The sequence below is a fragment of the Orussus abietinus genome, unplaced genomic scaffold, assembly GCF_000612105.2.
Source record: "Orussus abietinus isolate OABI.00-Male unplaced genomic scaffold, Oabi_2.0 scaffold308, whole genome shotgun sequence".
In the NCBI taxonomy this organism is placed as follows: Eukaryota; Metazoa; Arthropoda; class Insecta; order Hymenoptera; family Orussidae; genus Orussus; species Orussus abietinus.
Window position 1 is genome coordinate 9,809 of NW_019394469.1, and position 26,281 is coordinate 36,089.

A 26,281-nucleotide genomic window follows, 5' to 3' on the forward strand; every position below is an offset into this window, starting at 1 on the left:
TAGGTTTGTTCGCGTGTCTGCACTTTCTACACTCGAGTGTAACGAGTGTGTTACACTTTTTTTTAAAGGTGCAGAAGTGTAGATACACTTTCGTCGACAATTGGACATTTAATTAATTTTTTGTCTACAAATCTTTATTTCTTCTTATACAAATTTCATTTCTTCTTATATGTTCAAAGATAAATGAAAAATATGTCGAAGACAAAACAATTATTCCGAAATTTAACGTTTATACTTGTTTAAACCTGCTGTAAACCAGTTAATCGGAGATTAACTTCACTGTGGAACCAGACCTTAACCGGTGTTTAATTGATTGAACTGGGTATAAACCAGTTAAAGTTCGGTTAACTCGAGTTGTGGAACCGGGCCTTAATCAACTTGTCTATAGAAATTTTTATTTCTGTTCATTGTTTCCGGAGCTTCCTATAGACGGCAGTGAAATGAAGTAGTTACTTTTACATAAGAATTCCAACTCTTCCATACAACTTTCGAGCAAATTCTTGCTGATGTGAACGCTTAAACAGACTACGTCTCCATCGTACTCGAAATCCGGGATTTATCGAGTCCGGATCTAGTAAATCCGAATTTAAGTGTCGATAAAGACACTCGGGATCAAATTTACAAATTCTCTGATGTGAACATACAATTTACGGGATTCGGATTCGATAAACCCGGATTTAGTAGTGCGATGAAGACGAGGTCATAGGTTTCATTGATGGTGTAAACGTGTTCTAACAAGGAATGAAGGAATCACCATCCTTGCAAAAAGGGGGAAAAGGAACAGAAAGAAGCGCGAAGCTTCGCTGACGAAAGAAGTTTTCGGTATTTTATGGAGTTTCTCCAGATTTTCCTAAGTTTACGATGGATCGACAGGTTAAGTGAATGCAGGTGAGTTACAGATCGTTGTCGCAAATCAATAACGAAGAAAACTGTTGGAATAATAACGTTAATTTCGAGGTGCGCGTCTCTTGACATAACCTTAAATAGCCTTGAAAATATGCGCTTATTTTGCGACGCAGGAGCGCCACATGTAATTGATTTGTTTCTATCATGTGGTTGTCGTCAGGTTTCAAGTTGTGGCATAATTGTCAATTTATGTACTGATTATGATTGCATGCATTCTTGCAGGAACCCTGCGTAATATAATTTTATTATAGATGGCAACGACTGACCCTTTGACGCCAGTGCCCTGTGCAGAGATCGAAGACGAGATCGAAGGTCTTAACGAGAAGCTATTGGAGCAGCTCTCATTTCTGAAGGTATCCACACCAAAGAACGATGGAAAAACGAGCGATCTGTCAAATCCTTTGGTGGACCTTCAAAGGTCGATATCGTCGGAGGTGTTTGGTCACTACAGATATGATTGCTCGTTCTATACCCAAAGGAACACCATTAATGCAAGTACACCTGCAAGTTATTTGCCCCCTATTGGAGTATTTTGGGACATAGAAAATTGCCAGGTTGGTTTATAGTTTTTAATCCTCGTTCCTTCCCCAACTTTTACATCGCTTTCTACAATTGGGTTCAAATGGATCCATAGTAATAAAAGTATAAAGATAATAGTACAACCATAAGTTTGTATATATAATTATTAGTTATGTAACTAAAAGCACGGCAGAAATATAAAAAAAGAAAATCTGATCGGGTTGAAATGAACTTGTAGAAGGTATGAAAGCTAAATTTCATTTGTTGGTGCGGCTGAAATATCAAGTAACTTGTCTATGATTAACAAAACAGATGTTTATAAGAGGCAGCTGTGAGTAATAGTTTTTAACATTTCCGCCTTCCGCAATTTTCACATTGTTTATTATTATTGGGTTCAAATGGTAATAAAATATGAAGATAACACTTCCACCGTAAATTTATTTATGTTATTTACGCAACTGAAAACATCACACAGAAGTATGAAAAAGAAAAAACGGCATAAAAGTCAAATTTCATTTGCAGCTATGGCTAAGATATGTAAAATAACTTGTATATAATTTATTTATAATTAGTAAAACAAATTTGTATGAGGTGGTTTTGGAGCCTGATTCACTTTCTTAATTTATTAATTGAATAAACTTTATTTTCCTACATGTTTAGGTCCCAAAAGGTAAATCCGCCATGGTAGTTGTACAGGCAATTAGGGATAAGTTCTTCACTGGATATAGAGAGGCGGAATTCATTGTTGTATGTGATGTACAGAAGGAAGTTAAACAAGTCGTCCAAGATTTGAATGACGCTCAGGTATTTTTATCAGTGTTTTGCATTCAAAAATCATTTCGTTGTTCTTACTCCATTTATATCCAGGGTTCTGAACCAAAACGTAATAACGGTCCCAATACGGTTTTGGTTCAACCTTAATTCTCTTTAACGATTCTGGTTTTGGTTCAGTAAGGAAAATAAAGGTCCAGGTTTTTTTTTATTCCTGTCGGTTGCCTTCGATTTTTTTTTGTTATAAATATTCACTTGTTTTAATTTGATATGCACATGTGTGTGACGGTTTTGAATCATACTATGAACGGAACTATTACTTTGTGTGGAAATATAGTATATTGGCTCGCATGACAAATAAGGAGACATTAGGTATTTTTCCGTTTATAGTATTGTTTTAATTTTAAATTATGTGCATATGTTGCTCTTATAAAAATCAGGCAGTAAGATTTAAAAAACAGTTTATTTCATTTTCAAAATGGAACCGAAAAGAATAAAAAACGACCGAATATAGCAACTTGGTTCCGCTGTAACGAATTATTGACAAATATCAGTTCAGGTTGAATTACAAATAACTCGACTTCCGGTGTAGCTATTCCAAAAAGTAGAATAAGGAGCTCCTACTCTGTGGGTTTTTCCGGAAAATTCTGACCCTGTGTTTCCTTGCCAAGTTAGCCGATAGCGACACTAGCGATCCTTGCGGGGAAATCGTAACTTGATTATGCAACATGGTAGTGTGTAGAATATGAGTCAAATGTGATAATACGTGTGGTGCAAATGTAAACAGGGCTTGTGTCACCGGTTTTGTCGCTTTTATTTATTAATATTTGTAAGGTATTAAATAATACGTGTCTCGGTGATTAATAAATGTTCCGTGATTATCATGTACTTGTTTGTTAAACTACTCTGTGACTAGGAGTTTTAAATTACAATAGCATTCTCAGATACATTTCTGAGCTTAAATTCTCAATAATTTAAAAACTAACTATGACGACCATTTGTGGGAATTTAAAAGTGTTGGATTTTTCCACAAGAGTCTCTAGTGTTATTATAGGTTAACTTGGCAATGAAATATAGGGTTACTTTTATATGAAAGTGAGAGCTCTTTATGTTACTTTATGATCGAATGTATGCCTTATTCCGTACGTATTGAATTTTCAGGTAAATTTAATACACGTTGCCTCGACGTGTAAAAATGCTGCCGATGAGAAACTGAAGCAGTCGATTCGGCGGTTCGCCGATATCCATGGCAACTCGGCTGCCATAATACTCATATCGGGAGATGTCAATTTCGCCGCCGATCTGAGCGACCTGCGACATAGGAAAAAGATACATGTGATACTCCTACACAAGGAGAACACCTCCACGGCCCTTATATTATGCGCTAACGAACATTACAATTTTACCGAACTAGTGGAACCACTGTCGGCGAGGCCAACAACGAAGGTAAATACTAAGCAATTCCAGGAAGTCTTTTGCATACCTACAAGAATGAGTAAACTATTACGAAAAGTATAGAATTTGGTATGTCGAGGATCAAGGAATGCACCTTTAACTGCAAATGCTATTGCCACTGCGATCATTTTACCATACGTCAGACCAGCTTTAGCACCCTTTGATGAGGAATTCAAAGCTTCGATCCTGAGCATGTGATTCATTTCTACATTTGCACCGTGCAATAAACTCATGAAAACAGATTATTCACCAGTTCTTTCAATCTTTACACTTCTGCGTTACGTTTGTGTGTTGTATCCAGATCTTGCGATGCCTCCTGTGAGACATGTCGAATCTATTTGTCCAAGTTTGTTATCAATTCTGGCCTCGTCTTGACTTGTTGGTATTGGCTTTCCCTGGGCTCGATTCTGACACTTTGCATGCCGTAGAGAAAAGAATGGATAATTCAAGGCGCACCGTTGTGTTGTGAAGTGTTGCACAGTAGATGGTAGAGAAAGACTTACCCGAAACCTATTCGTTGTGCGTGTTGTCGTGTATTAACCACGTACTTTTCAGGTGTCCGAGACTTATGACCTCCTAGTTTATAACCTCCCCAGGGATAAAGACGTCATAGCTATTAAACGCCGTCTGAAACATCTATCCTCCAACTGCGGTGGGCGAGTTATGGGCGTTGAATCGAACGTCGGTACTGTACGCTTCCTTACTCAAGACTCCGCTGTCAGGTACTTACTGAATATTACTTAACCTCACTTTTTATGACTCGGTCACACTTGCATGAAGTAGTATAAGGGACTCCCACTCTACACGAGCCATAGGCTTATATTCGTTTCGCACTTTCAGTGTTAAAAAACATGTTTTATCCTTTCAAAGACGACATGTAAAAGACGTCTTTTAGGGGGATATGAGAGTGGTATCCAAGGGGTCAATCGTTCCTGAAGTTTTTCTCCAAACTGGGTGTACCAAATCATTTGAAACTTTACTTATTGAATATAAAGGCTATAAGGAAGGTCCTGACACCCATGCAATTATCACTTTTTTTTAATTTTTGGCAGACTTTTTAAAATTTTTTATTAGAAATGAAATTTCATGCGTGTTGAGACCTTCCTTATAGCTTCTATATTTACGTTGTAAAATTTCAAACAATTCGGCACATCCATTTTGGAGAAAAGTTTCATAAATCTTCTTATCTTTGACACCATGTTCATGTCACCTTAACTCTAAAAGTGAAGTATTAGAACAGAATATCATGATTATCATGTAAGTATTTTTTATACATTATGACGACCATTTATGAACATTTATAAGCGGTGGGTTTTTCTCCAAGATTCGCTAGTGATACTATTGTCTGACTTGACAGCGAAATGTAGAGTTACTTTATATGGAAATGAGAGTTTATGCTACTTAACACTACTTGGAACGACGTTTTGGGTCATCCGACTTCATTTGTTGGTACACAGCACAGCACCGTGTGATTGTCTTTGCTAATCTCTGGCATAATTCACTATTTCTCAGCTCTTTGGGGACAACTAATCCAAATTAGATGGCATAGATAATTAGTTATCTAAATTTAACAAATCCTGCACATCAGATTTTATTTTAGATAAGCTTTTGGGAACTTTTGTGTGATACGACAGTGAGAACGAAGGCTTTATTTTAGATTCAGTTAATAGAAAGTTGCTGTATAATTATATTAAAGCTAGGTATGATGATTATGTTAAAAGTATATCAGAGTATTCGTTTTAGTGTTTCCACTTAAACATATTTTTTGTAATTGTATGGATCTTTTAGAATACTTTTTTGGAGTTTTCAGGTCCAATGAAGTGCTAATTGAATTATTAAAACACCAAGATCACTGATTAAAGGAATATTTCCCAGTAGGAAGATTATTACAAAGAGTACGATGTTATGTAATAGTTGTTATATAATTTAAAGCCGCCCATTTATATATCTTGATAATAGAATACAGCTTGTTTTTATATTATGGAATTAACATTTATTAAGAATATTGGAAAAGTTACTGTTAGACCTTAAAAAATTAGGAATAACATTAATATTGCAAAATAATTATTATTTCAATTGAATTTTAGGCTTTTAACTGAATTTCTATTTAATTTCTTTGATCTGATTCAACACTGAGTTCTTATTTAATTTTTAGGATTAACAGTAGGAATTGAATTTTAAATTAATAGGTAAAGTAAAGCAGGATTAAATTCTCTTACGGTGAAAGCACTGGTTTGTGATTTTGAATCGCACATTCCGAAAAGGCTTATATCAATTAATCGATGTAAGCATTGTCTATAATTCGTATGTAGATCGAGCAGAGGTAGGGTGGAGAGGAAGGATTATAAATGGATTTAAATTACAATAAACCGTGATAGTCGATCGTAACTCCAACAACTTCCTTCCTCGAAGTTCCTTTGTAGACTCGTAGAGTCATTCTATTGCCACATTGAGTAATTGGAGCCCTGAAACTGCAGGTAAGATTACGGTTAGATAAAAAGTGAAGCATTTAATCGTTCTTCAAAAGTGTTGACAGTTTATGTGGGCCGAGATAACATATTGTAATATAAGCGTAGAGTTATGTAGACTGAAGTGGGAGAACTGTTTTTGCCTTGACGATTTCGTCCCAAAGTAAGAGGGAAAAAAGAGTTTACCTTCGACATGTGCCAACTGTCAATTCAGAATTGCTCTCAAATATGACGTGTGGCTGCCAATATAGGATGTACGTCCCAATTAGGTTGGGTTGGCATTTATATCAAACATGTTTTTTTTTTTTTCTTTTCCTTCCAACAGAGCACAGAAACGTATGGACGGGGAGTTTGTGCTGGGCTCGCAGATCACAGTCAAGTTTCAAGAAGGGAAGGTCGACAACAACGGGGAAACTTTAGGCAAGGAAGGTGAGTAATGCTACGATAAGTCGAGCACATTCCTATGGCACTTATTCCACTAAGATTATTCTCTCTGGAGAGTGTCTCAATTCTCGCGAGAATTATCTTTAAATACTCTGTTGAAAGTGAATCGTTCCCAAACGGATTTTATGTGCGTGTATGTGTGTTTGTTGACAGTTTTCAAAACGACCTCAAAGTTACGAGCACAGCGTTGTATGAAAAATTGATTCGTATGGTCATTGTTTTAATAAATGCATGTTTTAATAAATTCACAGTATGTAATCATACTGTGAATTTTCTTGGTTATATTTATTATCTGTACGTGAATTCAGTCGATGGTGGACTTTTGTTTCAATTCATAAGGAATTTTGCAGCTCTAGGCTCTCTCTTAGTATTGTTTAAATAAGGTAGGATGTTTAAGAGGCTCTTTCTGTAATACTTAACCTCTGTATTCGTTAATGTTTATATATTTGTAATGTTCATGGGAATTTAATGATTCCTCGTTAGTTCGTTTAGATTTTTGGCGGGAAACTCGTCGGAGAGTCGCCATTTACTGAGGTTATTCCTTTATGCGTGTTTTATATTATCCTTTGTTATTTTATGTCCTTTATAATTGTTTTTCGAGGTCGTTTAATGCATCCTGATATGTGAGAAATTGTACTTTTGTTTCCTTCTTTTCAATTATACCTGAAATTGTATCGGAGGTGTTACATTTCTGTTAGAGCTTGCCGCGAAAGGTTACAAATTCTGATTGACAAGTTATGAAAAACATATGCCAGTTAAGGTAACCAATATTCACCTCGTTATGCGAAGCGAATAGCTGTCATTTTCTCAACGTTTCTACTAGCTGTCATTTTCTAGTTGAATGTATTCAGAGGAAAAGGATTCGCATCATAGTCAAGAAAATATCACATTCGGAGAGGTAAACACAACGCAATGATTCGTTTAACGATTTGAAAGATAGTCAGGTAGTCTGTCGAACCATTATAATTATTCCTGAATCTGTTCGGTCGAGATGAAAATGAAACTTGAACTTAAATTATTTACAGTTGACGTAGAGATGGATCAACTTCTTACCGTAATTCTCTTTGAATTTGTTCTGTTCAAATTAAAATAAGAAAACTGTTAGTTAATTCTATATCATAAATTTAATGCTGAATTAATCTTTTAAAGCAAAGGTATTAGTTGTGGAGAAAATAGGGGAGAAAGAATGAAAAATAATGGAAATTTTGTCTCTTTAAAGAAACTGATCTTTTGGATTTGGCGACAGATTTAAGTGTTACGTTGTCCACAGAGATTGGATCCTGTGAATACTCAACAAGTGAATCCGAAGTAGGCTCCAACACCAAACAAATGTATTCTGCAAGTGCCTCCGTCAGAGGCGCAAGAAGTCTTCCTGCCACCCCGCACTACTATTCGTCATCACCTGTCATCGGTGCCTACCCAGGATGGAACGGCTTACACTGCCCTGTCACAGCCGGAGCACCACCCGGGTGAGTTGGTCACATAATTTCCTACACAAAATAACAATGTACAATTTCGTTTAAAACTCTACGTGCACTGTGTGATTTTATTAATTTTTATATAAATTTTTATTTAAATAAATAGCTTGTGGTTTTCATCCAATATGTTGTTACAAATTACTTAATTATTACAAAAGTAGTCACGTGAGTAACTGCGGCTTCCTAACTAATTTATTACGCAGAGCTTGTACACATTGGTGCATTCGTAACTAATTATATCGGAACACATTGAAACCTTTTATGATGACCATCCGAGATTGAGCCCTTGAGTCACCTCAAGCTGATTCGGGCTGTGAACATTCGAAAGAAGCTTTGATCTTATCTGATATGTTATCACCATTCTAATCGATAGAATGTATCATAGAGCTGAGATTATTAATTTACATTATTAATGTTTTAGAATTATTCAACCACCTGCTGCCTACATGGGAAGAGCCTTCCCTAGCAATGGAGATGCTGGCTTCAACAGATCATACAGTGATCTTCCGAGGGTGTACTCATCATCGGTGTGGCAGATGAGCAGCGGTCAACAATGTGCTCGTCTCTGGGACGAACAGTACAAGGTACTTGCTTTTTCCTTTCATTTTAGTCTAAACTCTTCCTGCTTCCATTCTATTAACACTGAATTACTTTATTAACATTTGGTGTACGAGCATTTTGTATACATATCTCCATGGGAACCCATCAAATCGACAGGTGAATGAAAACTCATTTAAAAAAAAAAGTCGATTTATTTAATTTAAAAACAACTTACTTCTATACTATTAACTTATACATTTAATTGTGATATATAGTTACATAATATTGATAATATTAACATATTACCAGATGAAAAAAAATAGTGATTATTTCTGTAATTTTGTTGGAAAGCATAACGTTAAATCATTAACAGCATAATTTTCTGGATAACATAATATTATTAAATTAGCGATGTTAGAATTGCACTGTAATATTTCTTCAGTTTCTTCAACGTCTAGTAATATTGAGAAAATGTTTAGTTATAAATGCGTAGAACATGTCACTTGAGATTGGTAAAGTACACGGAGTAACTTATTAATAACATATATTTTAAGATAACATTAAGGTGATATGAAAGTGGCATCTGCGGAGACAGCCGTTCATGAAACTTTTCTCCGAACTGAGTGCACCGAATCATTTCAAGTTTTACCACGTGACCATGAAGGCCTTAAGGGAGGTTCCGCCATTCATAAAATTTCATTTGTAATACAAAAATTGAGGAAAAAATGAAATGATTCGAAACACCCAGGTTGGAAAGAGTCTCATAAACGATTTTCTATCCACAAGTCTCTTTCTTATCACCTTAATAACTTATTTCTTAGGCTGGGAAAACGAAGCTCCTCGGGAAGCGCATCCAGGTTCCGCAGGCTCGGGACAACGATGCCGCTACAGGAATTCGTTCCCGCACACCAGACGGTTTCCGACGAATTCGAGAAAGCCCGTCGACATTCCCTCATCTACCACCCCTCGACTGGAACACGCCGAGACCTGCGCCATTTAGTAACTCGTCCCTTCCGACAGGTTATACTCCTGGAAATGGTACTTTGATCGCAGAAGCTCTTCGATGTCACTCGTTTTATGAGAGCAGATGTCAACTTAATCCTTAATTATTTATGTTTTATTTGTAATTTTGATTCTTCAACTAGCAATGTGTTTCCTCTGTACTTTGTACTGTCAAGAGTTTGTTAAGGTGACATGAATGTGGCATCGGAGGGGTTGTTCGTTTATGAAACTTTTCTTCGAACTGAGGGTATCAAATCGTTTGAAGTTTTACCACGTGAACGTGGAGGCTCTGATGAAAGTTCTAACACGTGAAATTTCAATTTTTATAAAAATATAAAGAAGGATTATGAACAAATTTAAATACAAATGTCATAACAATTTAAAAAAAGTCTATGAACAAGTTAATATATTAAAAAAAAAAAAAAGAGATTTCTTGGATGTCAGGACCTTCCTTAAGGCCTCCATGTCCATGAGGTAAAATTTGAAAGAGTGCAAGAGAAGCGAAAATTTAGTTGCAGCTAAACCTCACAGATGGCGACGTTGGTTTGTCAAAATATAGTTATGAATTTATGGGATTTCGACAGTTGTATATGGATCTTTTTATCATTACTTTACCGAAATGACGTATAAAACCCCTCAGTTTGTATAATTATCAACGTAGACTGTAAAAGACTTCAACATAAATATAAATGTCGGTAATGGGACGCGCCAGGTTATGTTGCCACCTGAGTATTTAAAACGGCATTGCCACCAAAAAGGGTGTAGAGAAATTTTACTTTATCGTCGTCGATTAAATTTCTTAACGCCTTTTATATCCTCTTAAGTCACCAAGATAGTGAAGAATTATATTATTTGCAGGTTATACACCTGGACCAACTTCGTTCAAACGTCGCAGTTCTTCGCCGATGTACGAGCTCGGCCATTGGAATGGTCAGGTAATTGTAGTAAATCGATTGTTCCATCCTTTTGTTTTTTGTGATAACATTTCTTCTTCGTTAATGTTGGTTCCGTATTTAAGGGGATATGAAAGTGGCATCTGAGGGATCAATGAAACTTTCCTCCGGACTGGGTGCACCGAATCGGTTCGAAATTTACAACGTGAATATAGAGGCTTTAAGGAAGGTCCTGACACCCATGAAATTCCAATGTTTTGTAATAAATTTAAAACAATCTAAAAATGTTTTGAAAACTTTAAATTTCATGGGTGTGAGGACCTTCCTTATAGCCTCTATATTCAAGCGGTAAAGTGTGAAATAATTCGGTACGTCTAGTTCGGAGAACAGTTAAATAAACGAGACCTCTTTGACGTCACTTTTACATCGCCTTAAGATTAAGTATCGAGTCTTCGATACCTTATGTACCTTCTTTCGCAGCATTCGCCTTTGATTGTAGACATAATTTATTCCTAGCTAGAGGCTCAAGAATATATTTTCTGTAGAGTGAACGAGTGATAAATACTTAGAAGTAATTACAATTCTGTAATAATGTTGCAGCCAAGTAATCAGCAATCAGGTCGACCTCGTTGCAGCCGTACACCATCACCATTCGATCAGAGTAACGTTTCAAGAACGACGGCTCAGCAAACCGACAGGATCTCACCGTATCAGCACAGTGACGCCGAAAACGAGGAAGTCGAGGTTCGTTCTCGCCTCTCGATTTGGCTCTTAATTCCTAACTTCTTGTTTCCCTTAAGGTGATGTGAAAGAGTTCTGAAAGTTTCGACAGTTTTACATCGATTTCTTCATCGTTATTTTATTGAGACGATGTATGGAACGCTTCATTTCGTATAATTCTCAAAGTAGACCGTAAATGAGTTAACATAAATATAGATGTCGGTAACGTGACGCGCCAGTTTGTTACCACTTGAGTATCCAAAATGACGTCACCACCAAAAAGGGTATAGATGAATTTTATTTTCCCGACGTTGAATAAATTTCTCAGCGCCTTTCATATCATCTTTATAAGTTGTGGGATAATAAGGTGGGATTCCTAATACGCTCATCTCTGCAGAATTTCTTCAACCCGATAAACAATCGCAACAGTAGTACCATATCCAATGGTACGTACACCCCGATCGAGCTGCAGGTGACCAACTTGGACCAGAGTATCGAGCCGAAGGAGATGAAGCAGATCCTCTCCTCGGTTTTCACCGAACACGTGGCGGTATGAATCTCTCTAATTAATAGTATATGCGGCATGAATCTCTCTAATTAATAATAATAAAAAAAAAAGGAGAATCGAGTCCGGAAAGTTCGTGCTAATCTTTAAGTCCTAAAGCCATTTGCATACGTACCAGTTAAACCGGAGCCGGCATCGGCTTTTCTGCCAAGAACGATGTGATTTTCATTTATTTACATTATTACCATCGAAATGAAATCGGCGTCGGCACCGGTTTTGCCGGTCGTGTGCAAACGCGGTAATGCCATCTATCGAAAATCAGCAGGAACTTTTCGGACAACCCAATATTTAAAAAGTCTGCACTTTTTGCAAGACCAAGACCAAGACCAAGACTCAACCGAGCAAGACTGCGACTACGGTAGTCTTGATCTGGTCTTGCATTTGCTCATCCCTAACTATTCCTTCGTCGGTCTCCGCAGATCCTGAGCATCTCCCTGTTCATGCAATCGGATGGCAGCTACGCCGCCAGCGTGAAGGTTCCTTCGCTCTCGGACGCACAATATGCGATCTCACAACTGCACAGGCGCAAAGTCGGCTACAAGAGGATCCTGATATCATATGCACACGCCGGGGGTCCGAATCCCCAGCTGGTTCGCTCGCAGATCGTCATGCTCCTGCAAGACGTGCCCGAGCACCGACTGCCCCTCTTCAAGTTCCGGCAGATGTACGAGAGCAGGTTCATGTCCTCAATCAGCGTCTCCGAGATGCACAAGATGAGGGACGTCTGCACCATCACCGAGGAGGCCGACGGCAGAATGGTCACCCTGAACCCCGACCACAGGAACACCCCCTCCCCCTGCGCGAGCATCGTCACCCAGGTTGGCGCCGAGGCAGATTTATTAACAGACGAAACATTTTTTCATTACGTCATTATGCGAAACTCTTGCGTCACTATCAACCTCTTCTGCATGATTAAATTTGATAGTGCTGTGAAGTTGCAGCTATGTAGGTATGAGATTGTAGCCTTTGGCTTAGTTCACACTGTGCAAAGAATTCAGAAGTCCCCGTAGAGGTCAGTTTGAATTCTGTGATGATACCAAAGAACTCAGAGGTTTCATAGACGGCCAGAATCTACGTTAGCATTTAATTCTCTGAGTTGGCTAACAAACCGGAAGTAGGACTGAAAGACCTTTTTGCACGTGCTCTGCACTCTCAACCAGTTGCCATTCTCGATAGGAAAGGTGGTAGGGGATTATTCTGATAAAAAATCATTTTATAAAACTCCTTTCAGAATGGACTCGTCGAGTTGCCTTACTGCACGATACACGCTAGGAAACCTTGGTCAGGAAAAGGCTGGGCCGAGCAGGAAGTCGCTACGTTACCTAATATCAAGGTCCCCTTGAAGGTCTTTTCCACTCGTCTGCATCGACTTTTGACCTCGCATGAAGGATCTTTACCTCTACGAAGGTAAGCGTATACTTAGGGGAATGTTATTACTACTGTAACGCTTCGTAAAACATATGTATTATTGGGAATTCTTTGTTAACAAACAATGTGATATAACAATTTCTCTGTTTAACTTCACGTAAACCACAACTATTAAGGGACAGATGAGAATATATATATATATATGTTCAATCCATTTAATNGGAGTAAATTACTTGTCACGGGAAGTCCTGGTCACAGGTTCTTTTTTTTTTTAATTTATTTATATTTCTGGAATTATTCTAATACAAGAAGATAATACAATGTGATATAACAATTTCTCTGTTTAACTTCACGTAAACCACAACTATTAAGGGACAGATGAGAATATATATATATATATGTTCAATCCATTTAATCAATACAAGATTTTTAAAAGCTTATGTATAATTTATATTGCATTTTTATTGCAGTTTTCCAAGCTGTTACGAGGCAGAGTTCAATGAGAAACTGAACGTCGATGAGACCGGTGTCCCCTTGGAGCACTTGGTCCTCTGCGTACCATCCGTTGAACTGAAACAAGGAGCTGGTAGCGTAAAACGCGTCGTCTGGGCTAGCAAAGGGGCACACAACACGGAATGCGAAGGTAAACGCTGTTAATAACCCATTCTTTACTAATTTTACCCTTGTACGTTGGTACGTTGGTAAAGGTACGCTGTACCTTTTCCTTGGATCTCGATTCTCTCATATCTTTTTTGTTTATTGTTTATTATAATACTGTTCTTCTACAGAGGCTAAACGAGTCAGTCCACCCCTGGCGAACCAGCTGGCTCTCTTCAGCAGAGAATTGGTCGATCTTTTGAAAACCGCACCCCATTGTCAGATTCTGTTCAACCGATTCATTCCTGCTTATCATCATCACTTCGGAAGACAGTGCAGGGTCGCTGATTATGGCTTCACGAAGCTGATCGACCTCTTGGAAGCTTTAGCACACACGGTACAGGTCCGTGAATTAACACCTCGTTCGCGTTGTAATTAATCCGTAAGACGGAGGACATTCTCATTGTTTCATTTTTCTCAGGTAATGGGAGAGGGAAACAGCCGAGTCGTAACCCTTTCGCATCGCGCACAAATTCGACGCTTCACCTCGGATTTATTAAGAGTCCTCAAAGCTCAAGCCAGCAAGCAGGTCTCGCTCGCTGAATTTCCAAGCGTCTACGCCAAAGTCATTGGTAAGATTTCCTTTTCATTTCTTTATTAGATACACCGATCGTTAAGGGCGCTTTACCTTTGACGGTGTTAAGGTGAAGTGAAACACGTCGAGGAACTTGATCGACGTCGATAAAGATCTTTCTAAATACCTACATCGTCGACGTTCGTTTTTATATAGACAGCTGTGTCGAATTATATTGGAACTTTAGCACGTGATTACGAAACTCCTAATGAAGGTCTTGAAACTCATAAAATTTCATTTTTCCAGAAAAAAATGTTTTATTTAGTTCTTGCCCGGGATAAATATATATATATTTTTTTTTCCAGGAAATGAAATTTCCCCAGTTTCGTACTCTTTATTAGGAGCAATCACGCGTTAAAGTTTTACATTATGCTGAGCATCTTGTTTGGAGAAACGTTTTATAAATATTTTATATATGTATAATATATAATTTACTGTTTCGATCAGGTAAGCCCTGGGACATCGCAGATTACGGGGTCTGCGAGATGGACGACATCCTCGGCGAGGTCTCCGAAGGGACCATCGTCGTCAAAAGCGTTAACGAGACCAACGACAAGATAATCGCCATCCCGAAGAGGAAGCAGACTCCGGAGGAAATCGAACGCACGAAGAAATTCGCTACCGAGGTAGATTGCAAGCTATTTGTGTAACGAGAAGTAACGCCCTTTAGATACACAGAATGGCAAATTTACTTTCTAGGTGAAATTAATTGCTTGAGAAAATCTATATGCTTCTTACCAAAGACATTTCTTGGCTCCAGTAAAATTGATTTTGTATGTGAACTTGCGAAATTTCATTTTTCGACAAAAAAAAATGTATTTATTCCGGACGAGAACCAAGAAAAAATATTGTTTTTATTTAAATTTTATTTAAAAAGTGAAATGTTGTGGGTTTCAAGACCTTCATTAGGATCTCCATAACCTCGTGTTAAAATTTCAAATTATTCGGTGCACGTAGTTCGAAGACAAATTTTGTAAATACTTTAATGTTTTGATATATGTATAATGACTTTTTCATATCACCTTAAGGGGATGTTCATGTGGTGTTAAAGAGGTCTCGTTTATGAAACTTTTCACGAAACCGGGTGTACCGAATCGTTTCAAACTTTACAACGCGAATGTAGAGGCTATAAGGATGACCCTGACACTCGTGAAATTTTATTTGTTATAAAAAAAGTGAACAAATTTATAGAAATTGAAATTTTATGAGTGCCAGGACCTTCCTTAAGGACTCCATATTCACGTTATAAAATGTGGTATTCCCAGTTCGGAGAAAAGTTTCATAAACAAGACCTGTTGGCCGTCACTTTGTCATCGCCTTAATACTAATTTCATCTTTACTCCAGGTCGTCGAATTGCTGAGACACGCGCCTAGGTGCAAGATGCTCTTCAACAAGTTCGTCCCCTCTTATCACCACCACTTCAGCCATCAGTGTCGCGTCTCAGATTATGGTTTCACCAAGCTGATCGAGCTCTTCGAGGCCATCCCGGATGTCGTCAAGATCGAGGATACCAATGGCGGGGAAAGACGAATAGCTCTGACGGAAAAGGAAGCTCTTCAGGTTATCGCCGAGCAGATTGCCATGCTGAGCGCCAGGTCGAAGGGGGGCCTGGACATCGCCAACGTCGGCCAGGCTTTTCTTTGTCAATTCGGTTATGCTTTACGTCCCGAAGTCTACGGATGTAGCTCCATGCTCAAACTCCTGGAGAAACTCGACGGCATCGAGGCTGGTTTCGAGGTAAAGCGAGAAACATTCGGTAACATTGTTGCAAACTTGTTAGCATTCCAATTATATAATGTTAACATAACATGTAACATATTGCCAATATGTTATGTATACATTGCATTATTCGATTTATAACAGTGTTATATAGCTGCAGAGGAAATAGCAATACAAATTTTACTTTTATATTATATGTATGTTACATTATGTGTTACAAACGTTATGTAACAGTTATATTATTGTTACATAATCGTGTTTGGTGTCCTGAGGCTCATCCACAAGTCTTTGAAGAACTGTTTATTCACTTGGAATTGTTTTTAATTCTTCCAGGAGTAAATTACTTGTCACGGGAAGTCCTGGTCACAGGTTCTTTTTTTTTTTAATTTATTTATATTTCTGGAATTATTCTAATACAAGAAGATAATAGTTGATCACAGGAAGTGCAAAAAGCTCTTTCCCGGTGTGAACTATTTCCCTTTGACGATTCTATTTTATTTATTCACCTACGATTTTTCTAATGCGAAGAGAAAATAATCTATCGCAGGAAATACAATACAGAATCTTTTAAATAAGCAGACATTACTTTACGTATATTTAATAAACGTGGATTATTATTTAAATGTGTTGCTTTAAATGAAAGTGAATGGCAGTGTCTGGAAAGCCCGATTTTTTAAATTTCAAGTAACGGCTAATTAATGAAGCATATCGAATAAATTTCCGTTTACTGTTCATTAATTTTCCTTTTGTCGTTTCAGGTCATCGAGACACCAGCAGGCACCAGGGTGGTAGCTGTTAGCGATAACAAAAAGCCGACCACACAGGAATTAACTCTGAGGTGTCGGCGCGTATTGATGGACCACCCTTGGTATCGATTGCCGGTGGCGGAATTTCAACACCTCTATTCCCGATACTACCGAGGACCTTGCAACTTCGAAGAGCTGGAAAATAGCTCCAAGGAAGTTGTACAGGTTTGTCGACATAACTCTTGCTCCGACACCCAAGGTTTAGATTGCACTGACCATTTAGTACACATACTAGACACCAGGGGCCCTTACTCATGTCTCACTTTTAACATTAAAAGATGTATTTTAGAATACTGTCAAAAGTGATACTACTTACTACGTTGCTTTTAAATCACTTTTATAGAAAATCCTTAAAATACGCATTTTAGCAGTAATACCCTCATTTAAGGTGATGTGAAAGAGTCAGTCTGTATATATCTGAGAAGTCAAATCGTTGGGGGAAGTATTCTCCGAATTGGATGTACCGATTCGTTTCAAATTTCACCACGCGAATATGGAGGCGCTAAAGTAGGTCCTGATACTCATTGACATTTTAATTTTCATCCAAAATTTATTCACTTATCATGGACTACACCAACATGGCGTGGTCTGTGTACGTTTTCGATGTTTTACGCTTCTTGGAGGCTTAGAATAGAAAATGAAGAGTTTCAGGACCTAGCTCGAACAATTTAGAATATCGCAGAAATGGAATATTACAGAGTCAGATGGAAAAATGTGGTAAATACTTTCACCAACGATTGCAAGAGCTTGTCCTGCGGCTAACATGTGTTTTTGGAGGAAAAATTTAGTTGCAGCTAAACGTCACAGATGGCGACATCGGTTCGTCCAAATATAAACAGTCATGAATTCATGGGATTTTGGCAGTTTTACATCGATCTTTTTATCATTACTTTATCGAAATCACACATCGAACGCTTCAGTGCGTATAGTTCTCAACGTAGACTATAAAAGACTTTAACATAAATATAAATGTCGGTACGGGACGCGCCGGTTTATGTTACTATTTGAGTATTCAAAATGACATTACCATCAAAAAGGGTATAGATGAATTTTAATTTATCGACCTTGATTAAATTTCTTTACGCCTTTCATGTCATCTTAAATCAGATGCAGGTTACACGGCAGAGTTAACATGATATCATGATTTCAGTTTACGACAATCAATGGCGAATCATTCGTGGAGTTGGCTCCTCTTCAAGGCTTCGCCTGCGACTTGTATCGCGTCTTAACGAGATATGGCGGCTCGATGAACGCCTCGCAATTTGAGAATGCGTACCAGACAATCATCGGCCAACCATTGCGCGTCTCCCAGTTTGGATATTCATCTCTCACGGCTCTTCTTCAAGCTCTGCCTTGCACGGTAACTCTGAAGGAGTCTCGCCAGAAAGAGATCATCCAGCTGAACAAAAAGTTAGCCAGTGAGTATTCATCCAGTGCGTTAATTTATCTTCGTTGTGGATTAATTTGCGAAGCTTTTTCAGAATGACACCAGTGGCGCTGGCGTCGTTTCGCTTGGCGAATGTTTATGAATTTATGGGTGAACTTAGTTTAAAGATTTAAACTGGGTGATATTTATGCGTGAATGCAATGTGTGTGAATTTGGTTTAAAAATGCGAAGTGTGTGAAATTTGTGTGTAAATTTAATTTTATAGGTGAAAAATATGTAAAATTTATGTGGGAATTTAATTTAAGGAAGCAATGTGTGTGAGGTTTACGCATGGATTTCGTTTAACAACGCAAAGTGTGAAGTTTATGTGCGAATTTAATTTAAGAAGACAAAGTTTGTGAGGTTTATGTGTGGATTTGGTTTTACAGCATTCATTCTACACGTAACGTACGTGTAAAAAAAACCGCCATTACTTATGCACCAACCCAATATTTTAGCTTACGAAATGCAATGCATTTTCAAAAAGAGACGAATTTCAAAATACAAAGAACTCTCACACCGTAGTGTTGAATGAAAGTAGATTTCAAACATTGCAAGTTCAATGGATGGTCACGTTACAGAAAAGTTTGTTGTCCTTGATTAATTTTCTCCACGCCAAATCTATTCATTTTACGGCAACTAACTTAATATGTACATAGTTTATATGCAAATTATGTCAATGAGATCATTGGAGCGAAACATCGACGAACAATTGAAGCGAACCCTAGTTTTTCATTGTTCAAAGTCATTGAAATGTCGATTTTACGTGTAAATAAGGTCCAAGACGTTAATGGAGAATTATTTTGCAGTCTCGTTGCCGTCGACCTCGTCGCCTCGAAGCAGAAGCAACGATTCCGGAAGCGAGTCCTTCGAGAGCGAGACTTCATCTCGGAGCAGCATCCTCGCCGAGACTTCCAATCCTCCCGCAAACTCCACAAAACGTCCAGGACAGACAACCGAGACCCAGGCAATTTGGAAGCGGAAATACGGAGAGCCGAAGTCCTGGAAAAAGAATAACGACTCTCAGCTGGAAGCGCCGAACGAGTGGCCCGCCCTGGAGGAGCAACAAACTCCCCAGGAGAACACCCCCACCGACGTTATGCGTATCCCGTTTCCACCCGCGCCTGTCTCACCGGATTTACTTCAGTCTCCTGTCGGGGTACGAGCTCGATTTCATTCCTTCGTCACTGATCACTTCGTTCGCTGAATTTAAGATGATGTGAAACAGTCAGCTTGTATATATCTGCGAAGTCAAATCGTTGGTTAAAGTATTCTCCGAATTGATTGTGCATCCAAGAAATGTATCTTTTCGTTTCTGTTGAAAGAAAAGAGTGATATCCTAAGATTTATATAATTTTAAGGAATTTGTTAATGCTTCTAGGCGGAAGAGAAGAAGACCGGCGTGTGGGAAACTCCCCCGAGAGTCGTTCATTCCACCCAGGACAAGGCAATCGTCGTTCATGTAAGTTAGGGAGTACTACTTTAAGATTAAGTGAAACACGTCGAGAAGTTCTATCAACGTCGGTAAAAGATATTCTTTTAAATACCTACGGTACCGACGTTCGTGTTTATATCGACATCTGTGTCGAATTATATTGGGTATTGTACTAAATAGCATTCTCCATATGTCGTTTCCGTACAATGTTTACAAAGAAGTTGAAGTAAAACCCGAGAAATCCCCAGGATTTGTGGTTATTGATGCCGTAATTGACTGCACAGTGCCATCCTGCGCCATCTGTGATTCCAGTTCTAACTAAATTTTCTGTCCGAGACCTCTTAACTTCGTTTTAGCACGAAAGCTCATAAGACACTTTTTTCGTCTTTATTCCATACAAATGCGAGTTTCTTGATAACCAGAATGTTCTAAATCTTTGCATAATTGTTCTGACACCCTTGTTTCTTCAAAGATTCCATCTATTGCATCTGAGCCTTCAATAATTATATATCAATCGAAATATGAGAGCCCGACGCCATTTTAATTCTGGTCTAGACTAAATTACAAAATTCCTTCTTTATAAATACAAGTTTTGAACGCGTCAGGATAATTATATTAGATACTCACGAGTCATGTGTCAAAGTTTCGGACAGTTAGGTCCAATACCCATAAAAAAAAGTGTCTTATTCGAATCAATTGATTTATGGGGTTTCACTTAAAAGAAATCAGAAGTCTTCATAAAAGCCCAGAATTATACGGACATTTGATGCTCGATAAATAGTATGTTAGCCAATGGATGGCGCTGCAATCTTCTCTCCATCTCTCTTAATGTTATACGAGTATAGTAGTACTTAATGTGTGTACGAGTTAATCGCGCTCTAAATAAATTTGGAGGAACATTTACGTTTTTAACCCACGAGCAACTTAGACGTTAACTTTAACCTACGGTTGGGTAATCAGTGATTTAACCAAGGTTAGTGGAACCGGGTATAAGAGCAAGCGCCATCTGGGCTTCTATGGAACTTCTGAATTCTTCGACTTCACCTTAACAGATTGAATGACATATTACGCCGCAGTCGCTACGTCGGCAAGTTTACTTTTGTAAGTAAATTAAACTAAGCTTTTCATGAACGAATTTCACAGCTGCCGCCCCTGACGTCGTTCCTGCACTGGGAGGAGGGCTCGAGCGACGAGAGCCCGTCCTACGTGATCTCGCCGATGATGCATAACCTCTCCGTGACGGGGAAATCATCGGTGAGCCGAAACTTCGCCAGCAGTTCGTTCGAGTGGACCTCCGTGGAGGCTCCTCACCCCTCAGAGCTGCCGCTTCCATCGCTGTCGCTGACCCCGGTGAAGAAGAGCCCCGTCGAGGTCCAGGTTGCGATCGACGATCCCGAGGTCGCCTCTGCTCCGGGGCACGACGAGGTCGACTCCGTCGGCCGGTCCAGTGTTACTCCGAATAAACGTAGTGAGTCGTCTACGATCAGAAAGTAGAGAGAAAGCCGATGCTAGAACGGTAGATACCTTGGGCCTACCTCGAGTACCTCGCGCAGGGGCCCCCACGGCCGGCAGGCAAAGCAGCGCCTCTGGTGGCGGTCCAGGGAAACATCAGGAAGCTGTTTTCTTTGATATGTTCGCAGGAAAACGCCGGCTGGCCGCCCAGTTCGATCAGCCCATCGACGCGACCGCCAACGCGAATCTCTAGGGCCGAACACCGCCTCGAACAACTGCGGGTGCAAGGAAACGGGTTATTCTTTAATGTCGTGTGCGAGTAGTGGACTGGAAACCACTGGCTGGGCTCTACCGGGCGCAGTTTCATCGGAAACTGAAAATCAAGTCGTGTAGAATTATTCAAACCTGTGATTCTCTTGGTATCGATTCCTCTTGATCAGTTTGAATAGATACTTGAAGTACAAACTGGTCAGACAGCGACCCTAGCTGTGGTTAGATGAACTACCGGGAAGCTACTTCCATCAATGCTCGCTCGGCAGCTGCTCGGCTTAGCTACCCCGTCCAATCCATAAAGAATGCAATCCTTCGGGGCGATTGACGCCTCCAACAATTGCATTTGCAAGGAAACGGGTTATTCTTTACTCTTATATCTGCGTGGGTAGAAATACGTTGGCTGGACTCTGCCGGGCGTAGATTGAGCGAGAACTGAAAATTAAGATCCTCACGATTATCTGGAATGATTAGAAGGCGTGAAGAATTGGTCAGACCTGTGGTTCTCTTGGTTTCGATTTCCCTGAATCGCTTTGATTAGGTATTTGAGGTGCAGTCCTGTCAGACAGCGTCCTCAGCGACGATTAGGTGAACTATCGGGAAGTTACTTTGAAACTACATGAATCAATGCTCGCTCGACAGTAGCCCAGCTTGATTAGCTCTTTCAATTGATGAGGAATGGAATCCAACTCCATCAACGCCTCAAACAACTGCATTTCCAAGTAAATGTTTATTTTTTATCGTTTGCATGTGGCTGGATTCTGCTGATCGAAGTTGGATCAGAGACTAGATCGTAGATCCTCGCTTCAATTGAGAATGATCGGAAGGAATTTCAGTCGTAGGGAATTATTCATATCTGTGATTCTCTTGTATCCGGAGCCTTCGAATTGGTTTGGATGGGAAACCTGAGGAGGTAGCTCGACCAAGTAACACAAAGTAAATCATAAATGTCTAGCTGGAGATTCTTTTCTTTTTTAGTACTCACAAGGAGACGCCAGTAAAGTGGGATTGAGATTTATAAATCCTCCCTTCCATCCCAGATGATTAGAGAACGTTTTGCTAGTTTAGGAATTATTTCCACCTGCGATTCTCTTTGAAGTCGTAGTAAGTGTTGGCGATGGTAGGAGGAAACGTGGATCCAATTCTTCTTTTTTAGTCGCCGAAGCAAGGCACATGTTAGATGCCGTCCTTTAGAAGCACCGAAATTGACACTTTTTCCAACTGAGCTTATCGATGGCTTAATTTCTCCCTGTACTTTGAGATTAGCTTGGAGCTTGAACACATGGACATCTAAATCGAAGAATTTGTGCCTTAAAACAATTGGTTTAAGTTATACAAACGAACGTAGAGTTATGTGAACAGTCAGAAGGATTTAATTAAGTTATAAATGAAAACTTACATATCTTACTCGACGTTCAATCGCTTGGTCAATAAGTAACCTCTTCGGCGTGAATGTGCGCGTGTTCACGCGTCCTAACCTAGAAGAACAGTGAGAATTAATTGCAGTCGGTAAACTGAACTTGCAAAAGGGCAGCTTCGACACCTCCTTTGAAAGGAGCCACCTTCACGGTATTAGAAATGATTTCTCGAGAACGAGAGAAGGAAATCGCTCCCGAAAGGGTTATTTTACCTTTGCGGAAACACCCTTCTCATTTAGGAATTTCGATAGGACATCATGGGTTGAACACGATGGGAAATAAATATAATGACTATTGTTTCCTCTCGTGTGACCAATCTCTACCCTTCGTTACCTTCTATTGGAACTCTTCAATCAGACTTCTCCAGCATGTGCGTAGTATTATTTCCTTTTAACAGTCGTATTGGCCCCGTCGATGTACTCTCCCTTAATAATTTTAGCCATTACTTTCGGTAGGGACCGGGGAGAAGACTTGTCGTTTCCTCAGGGAAGATTAGGGAAGCGTTTTTATCCACGAAAAGACAAAAACCCTGGAATAAATATATAGATATATATAAGGATGTATTTACTTGCGTCGTGATGAGGGATAAAACGTGTCCTACGTGTTGGAATGCTCATTATCTGCTCCATGATCTCCGATTTTATTTTTTAGTAGCGTATACGTCCATGTAATATATGCGAATAGTGTCTAATGGCCAGTACGATGGGTCGTCACTGTCGAGAAGAAGGATTTTGGATGGCACACCTTGATCGTGGATTTGATGTTTGTCATTGCAGCGTGGCAATGGGGTTCTAACTAAATCGTTGAAATATTTCCATGAGTATTCATTTAATTCGAACTATGTACAAGAGTAACTGTTTAAAAGAGGTTAGAATCTGACTTTTTAACACACAGGGTGGTTCACGTCTCTTCCGCCTTTGAGGTTAAAGCAGGAAGCTGGCTGAAATTTTATTATATGTGCATGTTTAAATTACAGGGAATATTTATTGACTGGGAATGGTGCATTTAATCTAACGCAATTTGATAAAGAAATGATTTTTCTTATTTTTACCTCAATTGTTATAAAATAATTCATTTTGCTTCAATCGTTATAAAGCATTGACTTGGTTGAGTAAATATTTCTGTAGTTAAGTAATAACCTCTGTAATCCAGATTAACACGTATAAAATGTTTTGTCAGTTCCGAACAGTAGCCTTAAAAAAATGAGAGATGCTAACTTCACCAATAAACTCGCACGATAAATTGTCGCTGTACAATGTTAACTTTTTGTATGCTTATAATATGCAAGAAGTTTTAATTGAATGGTAATTTCAATGCAGATTTTGAGTGGAATGTTTGATTTTTTTATAAAAGTATCATGTGCTTTACTATTGTTTTCTGTAATCGGCTAAAAATGAATTATTAACTATGCTTGGAATTTGTGATTGGCTAATGCTCATATTGCTTAGATTTGTTATCGATTGTGCAGTGATTACGATTGGAAATCAACGATGGATTATCTGCAGTTTTGTGATGATTAGTTTTTGAATCATCTGTGTAAATTGTTATCAGTTCTCGTTGCCAGTTGCTATTTGAACTGGCATAACAGTAATAGTCACAAGTGCAGTTGATGATTACATTTCGTCAGTTGTAAATTTCAAGTGCAATTGACGTTTAAATTAGAGATCGATTGCAAATTGCCACTTAATTGTCAAATAGTTATTCCGAATCTTAAGGTGGCATGAAAGTGGAAAGAAGAGTCTCGTTTATGAGACTTTTCTCCGAACTGGATTAACCAAATCGCTTGACATTTTACCACGTGAATGTGAAAGCCTTAATAAAGGCCCTAACTCATGGAATTTCATTTTTAAGATTTGTTTATAAACATTTTAAAATTGTTGTATAAGAAAAATAAAATTGTATGGATGCCAGGACCTTTATTAAGGCGTTCCTTTTCACGTGACAAAGTTTCAAACAATTCGGTGCACCTAGTTAGCAGAAAAGTGTCATAAATGACACTCCACTCGTGTGTTGACTCCTCCGATGCTACTTTCATATCGCCTTAATAATGGATTCGAGTGACTACAATTAAAAAATGGTTTCCATCCACAAATAAATGCCATTGAAACTAATCCTTCTCTGTTCCATGGACTCTAGTTCTATGTTTGAATACATGAAGTCCGTACATATCGAATACCTTTTCCAAAGTGATGCGAAAACTCCATTTGTCAGCTGTGGGTCTTATCAGGACACGCAGTACAAAAGAAATGTGCGAAATACTCTTTGATCATTACTTCGTTCAGACAAGTCCTTCGAGGTACCTCTCCGCACCATGGTCCAACATTGCCTTGATCGATTGGTTTTTACACTGCAACTTTGATTCCGTCGTACACAGTGCCTATATAATATTTGTTTGGTATATGTATATATGTATAAGCTTATTATGTAATTGTACAAGTATGTAAACGTCGATCGCATACGACTGAAACCTGCTAGACTTAACAGTGATATTTATGTAGCGAAAGAGAGAAAGAGAATGATTTTGTATCGATTTCTGTACATTTGGGTAGTTTAAGTGTAGCAGATTTTAGTCGTCTCGCCCCCTTTTTTTAGTCAGCATCCTACACCTTTAACTTGTCTTCTTCGTTGAAGAAAGGTAGCGATGCTCAGGTGTCCTCAGTGAAGGTTCTTCGCTGCCTTCGGAGAAGCCTCTGGTGTTCGATCCAGTTTTCTTGTCCTGTCGAGTTAATTTCTTCTCTCAATGGGAGTTAAGGTAGTGCTCGGTCGATGCTAGACACGCCTGATCATTGTAATCCGCTTCTAAGGGACAGAAAAACAAACTGGTTTGATGCCTGAAGTGTTTTAACGTCTTAACGAATAGGAGCGAATTGTTAATTATTAGGGAGATAATTGGATTCTTCGACGAATGTATTATAAATTAATTCGGCATGCGCGGTCGATCTAAATGTTTTTATAAACGTATACACGCGTTCTTCCAACTACGATGCAAATAAATTTAATTACAAAGGAACGATGGTTTGTTGGGTAATGTATGAATCGAGTAAAGTAATTAAGATTATGTGTTTAGCACCTGAAGATTGAGTGAAAACTTACAATTCATTCTGTTTTATGCAGAATACAAGAAATGCAATTAAGTACAAATATTTATAATTTTATGAGATTAGTTAAGGAAAACATTAGAAATATTCCCTAGTAACGATTTAGTTTTGTAATTACTGGGGAGTATTCCTTAATCTGTTACATCATATCTCATCTTACAACTGCAGCAAAATATGCACTGTTTTAGTGGAACTTTTTATGACATAATAGTCATGTAAGTTCACATGTTATGAAAGAGTCCTGGAACATGAAATGCTTTTTTTTTAACAGTTAAATCATATTTTTTTTTATGTAA

General features: G+C 38.6%; 1 protein-coding gene and 1 long non-coding RNA gene across 6 annotated transcripts; one reads left to right on the top strand and one right to left on the bottom strand.

The window, feature by feature from the left end:
- Window positions 1-761: 761 nt before the first annotated feature.
- Window positions 762-25,897, top strand: LOC105696019 (meiosis regulator and mRNA stability factor 1). 5 transcript variants are annotated; one of them, XM_023432473.1, is made up of 25 exons: window positions 762-888; window positions 1,129-1,460; window positions 2,086-2,229; window positions 3,358-3,642; window positions 4,207-4,373; window positions 6,445-6,548; window positions 7,834-8,032; window positions 8,463-8,625; window positions 9,403-9,619; window positions 10,442-10,518; window positions 11,077-11,220; window positions 11,594-11,746; window positions 12,181-12,579; window positions 12,993-13,168; window positions 13,600-13,772; window positions 13,918-14,129; window positions 14,208-14,358; window positions 14,808-14,986; window positions 15,706-16,098; window positions 16,839-17,051; window positions 18,037-18,304; window positions 19,122-19,471; window positions 19,694-19,774; window positions 20,891-21,215; window positions 21,388-25,897. In XM_023432473.1, the coding sequence occupies exons 2-25, from the start codon at window positions 1,158-1,160 to the stop codon at window positions 21,450-21,452; spliced, it is 4,941 nt and encodes a 1,646-aa protein (XP_023288241.1). In that variant the 5' UTR covers window positions 762-888; window positions 1,129-1,157; the 3' UTR covers window positions 21,453-25,897. The 5 variants fall into 5 exon arrangements, with proteins under 5 accessions (XP_023288241.1, XP_012273568.1, XP_012273569.1 ...); XM_012418145.1 differs by having other exon boundaries at window positions 1,158-1,460; XM_012418146.1 differs by having other exon boundaries at window positions 1,158-1,460; window positions 20,891-21,212.
- LOC111673982 lies at window positions 3,593-4,237 on the bottom strand. The gene is made up of 3 exons (XR_002762199.1): window positions 4,155-4,237; window positions 3,746-4,064; window positions 3,593-3,679 (listed from the first exon to the last, which is right to left on the bottom strand). It is a non-coding gene; the product is annotated as an uncharacterized LOC111673982 (long non-coding RNA).
- Window positions 25,898-26,281: the final 384 nt, after the last annotated feature.

Bases quoted from the DNA above. Each gene is read 5' to 3' on its own strand.
- LOC105696019 (XM_012418145.1), top strand. The intron at 14,359-14,807 runs GTAAGATTTCCT...TGTTTCGATCAG, and splicing joins CGTCTACGCCAAAGTCATTG to GTAAGCCCTGGGACATCGCA. The intron at 17,052-18,036 runs GTTTGTCGACAT...TCATGATTTCAG, and splicing joins GCTCCAAGGAAGTTGTACAG to TTTACGACAATCAATGGCGA.